This window comes from Stegodyphus dumicola, chromosome 11 (assembly GCF_044657685.1).
Source record: "Stegodyphus dumicola isolate Sdum_Otavi_A_Nest chromosome 11, ASM4465768v1".
In the NCBI taxonomy this organism is placed as follows: domain Eukaryota; kingdom Metazoa; phylum Arthropoda; class Arachnida; order Araneae; family Eresidae; genus Stegodyphus; species Stegodyphus dumicola.
The window spans coordinates 152,680,061-152,693,632 of record NC_140778.1 but is presented as its reverse complement, the minus strand read 5'-3'; the positions used below and the strand labels follow the sequence as shown (position 1 = coordinate 152,693,632).

The following is a 13,572-nucleotide window of genomic DNA, read 5'->3' as shown; positions in this document are numbered from 1 at the left end:
AAAACTTCCAGGAAATATTTCAGAAAACGATCATACATATAATGATGTTGAGAATAAAAGAATTCATCCGCTACAGTAATTCATAAATTTCTATGAAGTTCGGAAAACTTGCTTTCATAAAAGACACATTTTAAATTACAGAGATTACAAAGAATCACATTTCTTATTCCAGAGAAACTTTCCTGAAAATGGAGTTCGCGCTTGTTTATTCATAAGCGTACTTTGATTAATATCAAGAGAAAGTGCGTGGGTGAGAAAAGGCTTCTTTAAATATTCGTTCTGCTGAAAAGCACCAAATATATTTTTTCATCAACGATAAAAATGTACGAAACGAAAAATGAAAAAACTTTAAATCTCGTGCATCTCAACCTTTTCTCTGCATTATTTGAAGGTGACTGAGAAGCTTAAAACGCGAAGTAATTACTAATGTTTAGAATTATTTAAATTATAGTTCGGCTTATGAAAGGCCGAGCGGTAATGTCGCTGAACACTGGTAGGTCGGTCAGAAGCTCGAATCCCACGAACGGGCTGGCTGCATGGGCGTTTTCGTAGTTTTTCCCATGTATAACGTATATGCCAATCAGTTTCCCTTAGAAAGTCCTTCACGAATGCAAACCTTCCTTACACAGATAGCCCTCGAGGCTTTGTCATAATCACATAAACTAAACTATAAAATATTCTTTCTGTAAATTCTGAAAGAGATCATTTTCCAACAGTTTAAATTTCCAATTTGTTACCTTTGCTATTTTAAAAATGTTATTTGCTATGTAAGATTTATTTTTAATATCACGTTATTTTCTATGTTAGAAACTTTTCTGCATTTCTACTGTTTCTTTTACTCCATCATCTATATATATAAAAAGGAAGAGTCTGTCTGTCTGTCTGTGTGTGTGTCTTTCGTTCGTGCTGCGCGTAAGTTAACAGACCCAAGGTTACGAAATTTGGTACATAAGGTGCATCTAGACAAGAGCCAGTGCACTTCGAAGCGATTTTGTTTATCAAAATTCGAATGAGATTTTTTTTAATTGTGTACTTTTTATGAAATTGCCTCAAATTGATAATTTTTCTCATTATGTCAGCACACAGCAATTGTTGCTGTTATATAACTACTGTTGCTAATATCAGCACTGTTGCCACTTGGGCCCACCAGCGGCCGAGCGGTAAAGTCGCTGAACACTGGTAGTTCGGTCCGAGGTTCGAATCCCGCGAACGGGCTGGCTGCATGTGTGTTTTCGTGGTTTTCCCCATGTGTAACGTGTATACGAGCCAGTTTCCCTTAGAAGGTCCTCCACGAAGGCATCCCTCCCCTTAGGCAGATAGCACTAGCTTTGCCGGTGTAATTAAATACACGATTAATACATCGTTGCCACTTGGAAAAATGAAGGCGATAATTCTGTGCGGTTTTTAAATTTAATGTTTCTCTTGGATACTGGACGTTTGTCCAAAGAAGGCAACGGAAGTTGGTTAATTTATTTATTACGATAATTAATATTTTTATTAAGGGATATTGCTTATTTCATTGTAATTTTTTATATGTAATACATTTTTAATGAATTTTTTTAAGTTGCTCTGCAGGGTAAAATTCTGTGCAGTTTTTAAATTTAATGTTTGGTGTTCCCTAAAGGGAACACCAAACATTAAACATTAAAATTCCGTTATTTTGGGGATACCAAACATTAAATTTTAACACCAAACATTAAAATTCCGTAATTTTGAGGATACCAAACATTAAAATTCCGTTATTTTGGGGATACCAAACATTAAATTTTAACACCAAACATTAAAATTCCGTTATTTTGGGGATACATTTAAAAGCCAGACGAAGGCTGGTCGTTTAGTGGTTAGTAATATATAAACGTAGGTGTGTGTGTAGGTGTATTTAATTATGGCAAAGCACACTAGGGCTATCTGCCTAAGAGGAGGGATGCCTTTCGTGGAGGACTTTCTAAGGGAAACTGGCTCGTATACACGTTACACATGGGGAAAACCACGAAAACGCCCATGCAGCCAGCCCGTTCGCGGGATTCGAACCTCGGACCGAACTACCAGCGTTCAGCGACTTTACCGCTCGGCCGCTGGTGGGCTAGTAATATATAAACGAAAGCTTGAAATAGGCACAACAATCTAAGTTTAAGAATAAAAAATGGTACTTAGGGCGATTTAACAGCTGTTATAAATATGTGTGACGTCTCAACACATTGATATCATCTGCTCTTTCGTTTGATGTGATTCCGATTGATTCTAGATAGACCACATAGAATCAGATTTGTGACCGCACTCCGGTCTATTTACAGTTTATCGAGAGATTTAACATTTGTTGAGTAGGAAAAAGTATAGTTGAGATATGATCAACAAAATGGTATCAGATTGAAACTCGTTGCTTTCTAAAAGAACATTTTCTTTTAGAAGATTCATTAGACTTTTAGAAGATTCATTTCGAAGATTTAGACATTAGATTCTAAAAGAACATTTACTTTTTCCGTTTTGCCGGCGCAAACGATAAAGTCGCCAATAACGGTACAACTGATGCCAAACGGAATATCTTCGCTGGTAAACTTTTACGCTTCATTTTCAAAACAAGTTGCAGCCATTTCTTATCAGATTGATTGTTTCTTTCAATACTGGCATACAATTACATATAATTTTTATCAGATAGTTCAATTTTATACCCTAAGGCCATTCGCGATAATTAAGTCAATTAGGAGGCAATCACACCGTTCATCCGAAGGGCGAAAATGTAGAAAAGGCAAAGGGTTAAATTCACCAATTCTAATGAAAACGCACTAACGAAGTAAAGTACTGAAGTTTTACATAATTTCTGAGTAAGCTATTCGTACGAACTGAAATAATTCTTGCATTTAAACTTGTATTCCAAATTAAGATTTAAATTGAAATTAATGTAGATAATTACTGAAAGAATTATATTTTTGTAGCGTAGTTTACGTGAAATGAGATCACATTGGGTCACGTGGTACGAACCGGCGAATCAGGATGTTGAACCATGAAAGCATAGTAAATTCTTAAATTAATATCTTTTTACAAATTTATTGTCTTTATTTATTGGCTTTTTATAAAATTTTAAATCATATTAATATGCTTATGCCTTCAAAATAAAAAACTCTTAGAACTAAATTTTTTATGTGTATAATGTATGCTGTCGCCAACAAAGTCTGCTTGGCGAGATTTGCGCCGGCGAAACGGAAAAGTACCGAACTTTTCGGTAAATTCGGAGTGCCTATTAAAATAGCAGAATTCTACCAAGCCTTTTTACGAAACGCAAAAACGATATCTGTTGAATAATTCTGCAGCAATGGCTGTTTGGCGGATTATGCAGGAAGGCTGAAGACTGCTTTATTAACAAGTGTTACAGATAGAATTGCAGCTCACATTTCGCAGGAGCGATTGGCGTGACTTTAGCGGAATCTCCTCAGTTTACATTTTCAATGGTAGCCAACTTTCACAGATGACAGGATAATACGAAAGTACTAAAAACATTTAGTAGTGTCAGACTGTAGAAGTGAACGTCTTCTGATTTTGTCTGCCTTGAATGCTGTTATTACCAGCTCCTGAGTCTACATTTGATAGGAAATTGAGTTTATAATAATCGTAGAAAACTTGAGCTAAGTTGTTAAGTTTTAAATTTAAACTCCGATTTTTAAACACTAGTGTGAATAATTGTGTCTAAGTTATGGAAATTAATTTTGTTAACATTTTACATCTTTAACTTCAAGAGAACGTTCAGATAAATTCTTAAGTTATTTTTAAACTGCACTTTTTACATTTCTACTATAAAAAAGTTAAGGATTGAAATAAACTAATGTTTAAGTAGAGATAAACTTAGTTTATTTTTATACACACTTATAAAACAATCATCTACTTTTCTATAATGATAACAAAAATCTAATAATTTTATCTTATTTAAAACATGATAATTAAATTTGGAAATTAAATGATAATTGAAAATGGTATCTAAAGAAAAATCATTTATTTTGTAATAGAATTAAATAAATCCTGGGAATACCTCTATCTATAATCTCAATTTTAAAGAATTAGTTACGTTTTCTTTAAAGCATATTGATGCCAAAAGGAGGAAATACGAAAGACACCGATTTAAACTACGTATAACTATTTAAAAGTAATTTATGCAGCCCAAATGGGATTTTTAATTCTTTCTCCAACCATTTAATATAATCAGCTCATAGCCAGAACGTAAGCAACTCCCGGATAGACGAAAAGGTACTCACATAGTTGAAAATTTAGAAGCTCGAAACATTGCATTTGTTTAATTAAAATCAGACGACGGAAGAAAAAGTTTGAAGTGTCTTGTTATTACTTTTCTCATTAATTGAGTTTCTCTTGCATAGAGAGGTAATTATTAGTCAGAAATCTGCATTGCTGTATTGTATCGAAAAAGAAATCATTACATTAGGATAAATTCGGACTACAATGAAAATTTCACTAAGCGTTTCTAGAAATCTTTTGATTAATTCTAATCCCCTCCACGTATAAACAAACTGAATTTTTAATTAATAGCGCATCACGTAGGCAGAAAATTAATATAGAGTTATTAATGAATGTAAAGACGCAAATCGCTTAGTATGAAAGAAAACTGCAAAACATTTTCATTCTCACCCTCCTTCGCAAAATCATCGTTGTAAATATAAGCTCCACCAATGACTTTGCAAGGGACGAAGACTGTAATGAGGACTGTAATAAACAAATCGCTTAGTATGAAAGACAACTGCAAAACATTTTCATTCTCGCCCTCCTTCGCAAAATCATCGTTGTAAATATAAGCTCCAACAATAATTTTGCAAGGGACGAAGACTATAATGAGGACTGTAATAAACAAATCGATTAGTATGAAAGAAAACTGCAAGACATTTTCATTCTCGCCCTCCTTCGCAAAATCATCGTTGTAAATATAAGCTCCAACAATGATTTTGCAAGGGACGAAGACTGTAATGAGGACTGTAATAAACAAATCGCTTAGTATGAAAGAAAACTGCAAAACATTTTCATTCTCGCCCTCCTTCGCAAAATCATCGTTGTAAATATAAGCTCCAACAATAATTTTGCAAGGGACGAAGACTATAATGAGGACTGTAATAAACAAATCGATTAGTATGAAAGAAAACTGCAAGACATTTTCATTCTCGCCCTCCTTCGCAAAATCATCGTTGTAAATATAAGCTCCAACAATAATTTTGCAAGGGACGAAGACTATAATGAGGACTGTAATAAACAAATCGATTAGTATGAAAGAAAACTGCAAGACATTTTCATTCTCGCCCTCCTTCGCAAAATCATCGTTGTAAATATAAGCTCCAACAATGATTTTGCAAGGGACGAAGACTGTAATGAGGACTGTAATAAACAAATCGCTTAGTATGAAAGAAAGCTGCAAAACATTTTCATTCTCGCCCTCCTTCGCAAAATCATCGTTGTAAATATAAGTTCCAACAATGATTTTGCAAGGGACGAAGACTGTAATGAGGACTGTAATAAACAAATAGCTTAGTATGAAAGAAAACTGCAAAACATTTTCATTCTCGCCCTCCTTCGCAAAATCATCGTTGTAAATATAAGCTCCAACAATAATTTTGCAAGGGACGAAGACTATAATGAGGACTGTAATAAACAAATCGCTTAGTATGAAAGACAACTGCAAGACATTTTCATTTTCGCCCTCCTTCGCAAAATCATCGTTGTAAATATAAGCTCCAACAATGATTTTGCAAGGGACGAAGACTGTAATGAGGACTGTAATAAACAAATCGCTTAATATGAAAGAAAACTGCAAAACATTTTCATTCTCGCCCTCCTTCGCAAAATCATCATTGTAAATATAAGCTCCAACAATGATTTTGCAAGGGACGAAGACTGTAATGAGGACTGTAATAAACAAATCGCTTAGTATGAAAGAAAACTGCAAAACATTTTCATTCTCGCCCTCCTTCGCAAAATCATCGTTGTAAATATAAGCTCCAACAATAATTTTGCAAGGGACGAAGACTGTAATGAGGACTGTAATAAACAAATCGATTAGTATGAAAGAAAACTGCAAGACATTTTCATTCTCGCCCTCCTTCGCAAAATCATCGTTGTAAATATAAGCTCCAACAATGATTTTGCAAGGGACGAAGACTGTAATGAGGACTGTAATAAACAAATCGCTTAGTATGAAAGAAAACTGCAAAACATTTTCATTCTCGCCCTCCTTCGCAAAATCATCGTTGTAAATATAAGCTCCAACAATGATTTTGCAAGGGACGAAGACTGTAATGAGGACTGTAATAAACAAATCGCTTAGTATGAAAGAAAACTGCAAAACATTTTCATTCTCGCCCTCCTTCGCAAAATCATCGTTGTAAATATAAGCTCCAACAATAATTTTGCAAGGTACGAAGACTGTAATGAGGACTGTAATAAACAAATCGATTAGTATGAAAGAAAACTGCAAGACATTTTCATTCTCGCCCTCCTTCGCAAAATCATCGTTGTAAATATAAGCTCCAACAATGATTTTGCAAGGGACGAAGACTGTAATGAGGACTGTAATAAACAAATCGCTTAGTATGAAAGAAAACTGCAAAACATTTTCATTCTCGCCCTCCTTCGCAAAATCATCGTTGTAAATATAAGCTCCAACAATAATTTTGCAAGGGACGAAGACTATAATGAGGACTGTAATAAACAAATCGCTTAGTATGAAAGACAACTGCAAGACATTTTCATTCTCGCCCTCCTTCGCAAAATCATCGTTGTAAATATAAGCTCCAACAATGATTTTGCAAGGGACGAAGACTGTAATGAGGACTGTAATAAACAAATCGATTAGTATGAAAGAAAACTGCAAGACATTTTCATTCTCGCCCTCCTTCGCAAAATCATCGTTGTAAATATAAGCTCCAACAATGATTTTGCAAGGGACGAAGACTGTAATGAGGACTGTAATAAACAAATCGCTTAGTATGAAAGAAAACTGCAAAACATTTTCATTCTCGCCCTCCTTCGCAAAATCATCGTTGTAAATATAAGCTCCAACAATAATTTTGCAAGGGACGAAGACTGTAATAAACAAATCGCTTAGTATGAAAGAAAACTGCAAAACATTTTCATTCTCGCCCTCCTTCGCAAAATCATCGTTGTAAATATAAGCTCCAACAATAATTTTGCAAGGGACGAAGACTGTAATGAGGACTGTAATAAACAAATCGATTAGTATGAAAGAAAACTGCAAAACATTTTCATTCTCGCCCTCCTTCGCAAAATCATCGTTGTAAATATAAGCTCCAACAATAATTTTGCAAGGGACGAAGACTATAATGAGGACTGTAATAAACAAATCGCTTAGTATGAAAGACAACTGCAAGACATTTTCATTCTCGCCCTCCTTCGCAAAATCATCGTTGTAAATATAAGCTCCAACAATGATTTTGCAAGGGACGAAGACTGTAATGAGGACTGTAATAAACAAATCGATTAGTATGAAAGAAAACTGCAAGACATTTTCATTCTCGCCCTCCTTCGCAAAATCATCGTTGTAAATATAAGCTCCAACAATGATTTTGCAAGGGACGAAGACTGTAATGAGGACTGTAATAAACAAATCGATTAGTATGAAAGAAAACTGCAAGACATTTTCATTCTCGCCCTCCTTCGCAAAATCATCGTTGTAAATATAAGCTCCAACAATGATTTTGCAAGGGACGAAGACTGTAATGAGGACTGTAATAAACAAATCGCTTAGTATGAAAGAAAACTGCAAAACATTTTCATTCTCGCCCTCCTTCGCAAAATCATCGTTGTAAATATAAGCTCCAACAATAATTTTGCAAGGGACGAAGACTGTAATAAACAAATCGCTTAGTATGAAAGAAAACTGCAAAACATTTTCATTCTCGCCCTCCTTCGCAAAATCATCGTTGTAAATATAAGCTCCAACAATAATTTTGCAAGGGACGAAGACTGTAATGAGGACTGTAATAAACAAATCGATTAGTATGAAAGAAAACTGCAAAACATTTTCATTCTCGCCCTCCTTCGCAAAATCATCGTTGTAAATATAAGCTCCAACAATAATTTTGCAAGGGACGAAGACTATAATGAGGACTGTAATAAACAAATCGCTTAGTATGAAAGACAACTGCAAGACATTTTCATTCTCGCCCTCCTTCGCAAAATCATCGTTGTAAATATAAGCTCCAACAATGATTTTGCAAGGGACGAAGACTGTAATGAGGACTGTAATAAACAAATCGATTAGTATGAAAGAAAACTGCAAGACATTTTCATTCTCGCCCTCCTTCGCAAAATCATCGTTGTAAATATAAGCTCCAACAATGATTTTGCAAGGGACGAAGACTGTAATGAGGACTGTAATAAACAAATCGCTTAGTATGAAAGAAAACTGCAAAACATTTTCATTCTCGCCCTCCTTCGCAAAATCATCGTTGTAAATATAAGCTCCAACAATGATTTTGCAACGGACGAAGACTGTAATGAGGACTGTAATAAACAAATCGCTTAGTATGAAAGAAAACTGCAAAACATTTTCATTCTCGCCCTCCTTCGCAAAATCATCGTTGTAAATATAAGCTCCAACAATAATTTTGCAAGGGACGAAGACTGTAATGAGGACTGTAATAAACAAATCGATTAGTATGAAAGAGAACTGCAAGACATTTTCATTCTCGCCCTCCTTCGCAAAATCATCGTTGTAAATATAAGCTCCAACAATGATTTTGCAAGGGACGAAGACTACAATGAAGGCTGTAATAAACACATATTTTGGTTTCTTATTATTTAGATAGAAATTTAATCAATGGCTGAAAGTTCCCTTTTCAAGCTCGTCCTTCCTGAAAATTACTAAGCACAAGCTAAAAGGAAACTTAATTAGCTCGCACTATAAGGTACTTAAACTGACAGAAATTAAATTTTAAAATTTTGTACTTAATATTATATTTTATCACAAAAATAACACTCTAAAGAGCAACATCTTCGATGAATAAATATAAAATTGTTTAAAATTAGTACTTACCAAGTGGCGGCATGAGCGGACATGAGCGTCTTCTTTTCCATAGTTTGTTATCTGGACAACAGTTCTCATTCGTTTTATTCCTTGTTATAACAGCTGACACCGAAATGGCGTCTTTTGTCCACTTTGGGATGACATGCACCCTAGTCCTCGTAGTCAGTCCGCCACCAAGGGACTGCAGGACTTTCCTTACTCTTGCACAATTGACCATGTTCTTCACAATGGCCACGTTGGCCTCTAGGGTAGGAGCTGCTTTATCTAGGAATGCCTCCACCCTCAATGTGTCTGGCCTCTTGTGGGGCACGGATTTAGTAGCACTGCTTGGTAAGTGGAGGTTCGGAACACCCAAAACTGTGTGCCCCGTAGGAGGAAAGATCGTCACATTGAGTGCATCGTGGCGAATAGGCACATAATGGGTTCTCCTGTGCGAATGAATGACTGCGATCTGCATTAAGGTGACAAAAATAAGCGAGAAGACAAAAAGAAGCAGAAGCACAGATGGCAATACTCTCAGAATTCTCTTGAACGTGCACCGCACCAGCGGCCTCACCAAGGGAACACGAATTCGAATCATGTCCTCAGACAGCAACGCTTCTTTGGATTAACAAGGATTTATTTTCAACAAGCCATAAATTAGACTAGTTTACTCTTAAATTATACAGTTGTTCACTACCAAAGCATGTATTTATATTTAAATAGACTAAAGATATTATATCTGAGACTAGAAAATTCTTGCTAAATTCGTTTCTTTCTAGATTTCAAACAATCATTGCTTTCCTGATTTCTTAAAGTTCCTGACACCATGCCAATATTGTTTTTTTTTTCAGTCTATATTGAAAATCTTTCATTCTACGTAAGCAAATTAGTAAAGTCATTGATACCATATATTTAATTTGTCAGTACATATTTTTTTAGAATAGAAAGAAAAAAAACATATTTCAGCTGACATATTTCAACGTTCCAATAAGGCTGATATATTTATTCTTACTCAAATTAGAGCTGCAGTAATATTTTAAGAGTCTACAAGTATAGAAGTATAAGAGAAGAATTCTGAAAATGTTGTAATAAAAAAGCTTAGTGTACATGTTTTTTACTTTATGTACATAAGTGCTTTATGAATGAGATCAAAAATCCCTTGAGCAGAAATGGAAGCTTGTTATAACATGATGAATTTCTAGGTTTCATATATGCATGTAAGTGATTAGTTTATAAGACCATTCAGGCTGATTTGATACTAAATTTTACTGCCGTCACATTCATCCAAATCTGCAAAATACAAATTCATTTACGTAAGTATAGAATTCTGACGTTAAATAATGCAGAAGTATATTAAAAAGTGAAAGATGTTCAAGTAGAGGAAATCTTTAAGCCCGTTGTTTCAACCACACGGTTAAAAACAACTTACACAAACAAATACTACACTGTTCAAGTCAAAAATGCAAATCAGTGAGTCAAAAAATAATAGTTTCTTTCAATCTACGTTTACATTCCACGTAATCAAGATGAGCTTTATTTGTTGTTGGAACGAAATAATCAATATATTCATATTAGAGATATATCATGGTTAATAAACTCTGGTTGAAAATAAATACTCAGAAAGATAAACACTGGTTGAAGAAAGAAACATCTGCCTTATTTTTTACAAACTCTTTAACAGCTCAAAGGAATAAATTTCTTCAACTGTGCTGTAAAAGGCCGGTAACAAAATGCACTCCAGTAATGAAATTCTGCCATAAAAGAAACTGAATGGTACTTAATTGGCAAATCGTATCATTTTTATTAGAAGGGTGGCAACAGTCCATAACGAAGCTTGAATTTAGTCCTTTTCTATTTTTTGCAAAGTATAATATTAAATTATAAGATTTTCCTTTACAATAATCCTAATTTCATAGATGGCAGTTAAAGAATATCAATAACGTGTTTCCTGTCGAAAGTTGTCAATAAAATAATATTATCATTAATAAAATTTTTAGCGAAATTTAGACTTGATCATGAATACATTTGAAGTGAATTTACATTAACATGTTTTTAAATATGGTACTCATTTTCTGATTAAAAAAAGCTTTCAATTATTCGATTTAACTTCATAAAAGAAAACGAATATTCTGGATAAAACAATTTCTTTTTTCAACTATTTCAAAATTTTTGCGATAATTTTTTGAACTTTTTATAGTTAAACCTCTGCAATGTTTATATTTAAAGCGTTTCTGTTGCAAAGGAACTTTTATTTAAATATTAGTGATTAAAAATTTCAGACCTTTTGAGGAAATTTAATTATTAAACCTATTTTGGAATTTAATAAACATAGCACATTACCACCTTTTCAACTTTTAAATTGCAAATTTAAAAAATTTATTTCATAAATTAAGCTGTCGTTCTTAACACGCTAAAGTAAAATAATTGGTCTTACTTCAACATTTGATATATGATTAATAATTTTTATAGCGATTTATAAATATGTTAATAATATTGAACAGAAAAAAATAAATACCACTTTTATTATTGAAACAACAAATGATATGTTTATTATATATATCTTTCGTGCTTACTAACTGAGAAAATTTCGAATACGATTGCTACAGCCTAGTTGTTTGAGGCTTATGGTTAAATGATGTGGACTTGTTATGAATAAGCAGTAAATAGGATTTACCTTGAATTAATGCACAATGAATATAACTTGCATTTACTTCTTTTGTTTTCTGATCTATGTCAAAAACTAAGCTGATATACACACGTGTATCAATTATTTGAGCTATGTTATAAGCTATTAGTTTGAAAAAAAAAATTATAAATTTAGAATTGTTTCCCTAAACAATTTTTAAATATCAACGTATTAATAAGACGAAAATTTACAAAAAATTGTTAATACTATTATTTCATTATTTGTAAATTTTAGGAAAATTTCAGGTTTTTGTAACATGTGACAATGTTTTGTACATAAAAAATATTTTCATTACTGCTGTTTATTAGTTGCGAAAAACATTTACTCTTATACGTAAAATTTATATTTTTGTGTAATACATTATGACTTTTAAGATACGCTTTTCTAAATAATTTTCAAAATGCTTAGTTCAGTAATGTTCCTGATATTAGTCCGATCAATAATAAAATGGAAAAATTATCATTAATTACACGTTGGAATTTCTATAATATTTTGCATTAAAATATAATGAAAGATTTCAGTAAAGTCGCTGCGAATTTTAGTACTTCAAGAATACATTATCTAATAAAATTTGATGAAAATTTGTAAATCTGTGCTTAATGGGTTTTCAACTATAAGATACAGTTTTTCTGGTGTTGAATTTGCTTCAGATTTGTACTTAGATTACTGTGAAATTTCTTCATATAGTTTTTCATGTCGAAAAATCTTTCCTTTGTGTAAATTTCTTCATAGTAATATACTGGTAATTAATACATATCTTCATAACAGCAGGCTCAAATGTTACGAGATGGGCTTTAGTGTATATTATTGAATTATTCAATATTTACTCAGAAAAACTTCTGTTTTATAAAGAGCAATGTAATAAAATTATTTCTGACGCAAACATCACTTTAAAAAAATTAGAATAGTGAATATTCAGAATTGTATACTGAAAAACTCCCTTGAAAGAAAGTGCAATAAAATTTAAACTCACCAGAGAATTAATCAAATCTTATTTTGGCATCCATGAATATTATACTAGTATCCATTCAGCATTTCACATGAGTATGATATTCATAAATTAAGACGATTATAAAATGCTGTCATGTGAGTTTTCAGCGATTTCATTTCAGCAGTCACGTGGGATTCAATACCAGTTCTTGCTGATAAATACTCACTGGAATTCCTCAAATGAGCATAAACGAGAAATTAGCCCATGTACGGAAGTTGTTAAGTGTATGACATTATAAACTTCCGCTTATTTCAGCTTTTGTAGCGACGCGAAAATAGCCACAGCAGTCACCTCGTTGCATTAAACGTATATACAATACAGCGAGCATATCCAAAATAATCTCGAGTCGCGACTGCCTCCCATGCTTGGCTAGCACAGAATGGCACACAATGCTCAAGAACATGGTGCAGCTCCCTTCTGCGTATCGACCGCATGCAGCGTTGCCATGGTTACCAGATCTGGCGGGAGTCTCTAGCTGAATGTGGGGGTGGGTTTCGGATGGTGCTGGAGGATCGTGCCATCGCTCCAATACACCCTCCAGACGACAGTAGAGAGGAGAAAAAGCGAAAGGGATATATATATGTGTATAAATAGTTAGAAGAGCAAAAATGGATGAAGTAAAAAAAATAGGGGAGTTCGAAAAAGATCCCAAGCAAATGCAGCGAAGTGGAGTTTGTGTGGTGGAAGTTTCTGTTTCGCGTAATTTATACACTGCTTGTTATGTTTCTTGTTTGCTTTTTCCGGTTTTAGACAAAAAAGATCATCGTGAAAGTGCTTAATTTCCAGGAGTTTCTTACATAATACAGAGTTTTCTGGAAAAGATCCAGAAAACTAACTTAATGCAATTGCCGTTTTCCATTGCGCTGAAGATCTGTATAG

The 13,572-nt window shown here is 33.6% G+C and overlaps 1 protein-coding gene across 1 annotated transcript in view; it reads right to left on the bottom strand.

The window, feature by feature from the left end:
* Nucleotides 1-13,136, bottom strand: part of LOC118200168 (beta-1,4-N-acetylgalactosaminyltransferase bre-4-like) — a 594,620-nt gene extending 581,484 nt beyond the window's left edge. The window contains exons 1-2 of the mRNA XM_085827333.1: nucleotides 12,676-13,136; nucleotides 9,044-10,306 (exon numbers count right to left, since the gene is read on the bottom strand). Of these exons, the coding sequence (XP_085683459.1) occupies nucleotides 9,044-9,614 (571 nt within the window). The 5' untranslated portion in view covers nucleotides 9,615-10,306; nucleotides 12,676-13,136. The remainder of the gene's footprint in view (nucleotides 1-9,043; nucleotides 10,307-12,675) is intronic.
* Nucleotides 13,137-13,572: the final 436 nt, after the last annotated feature.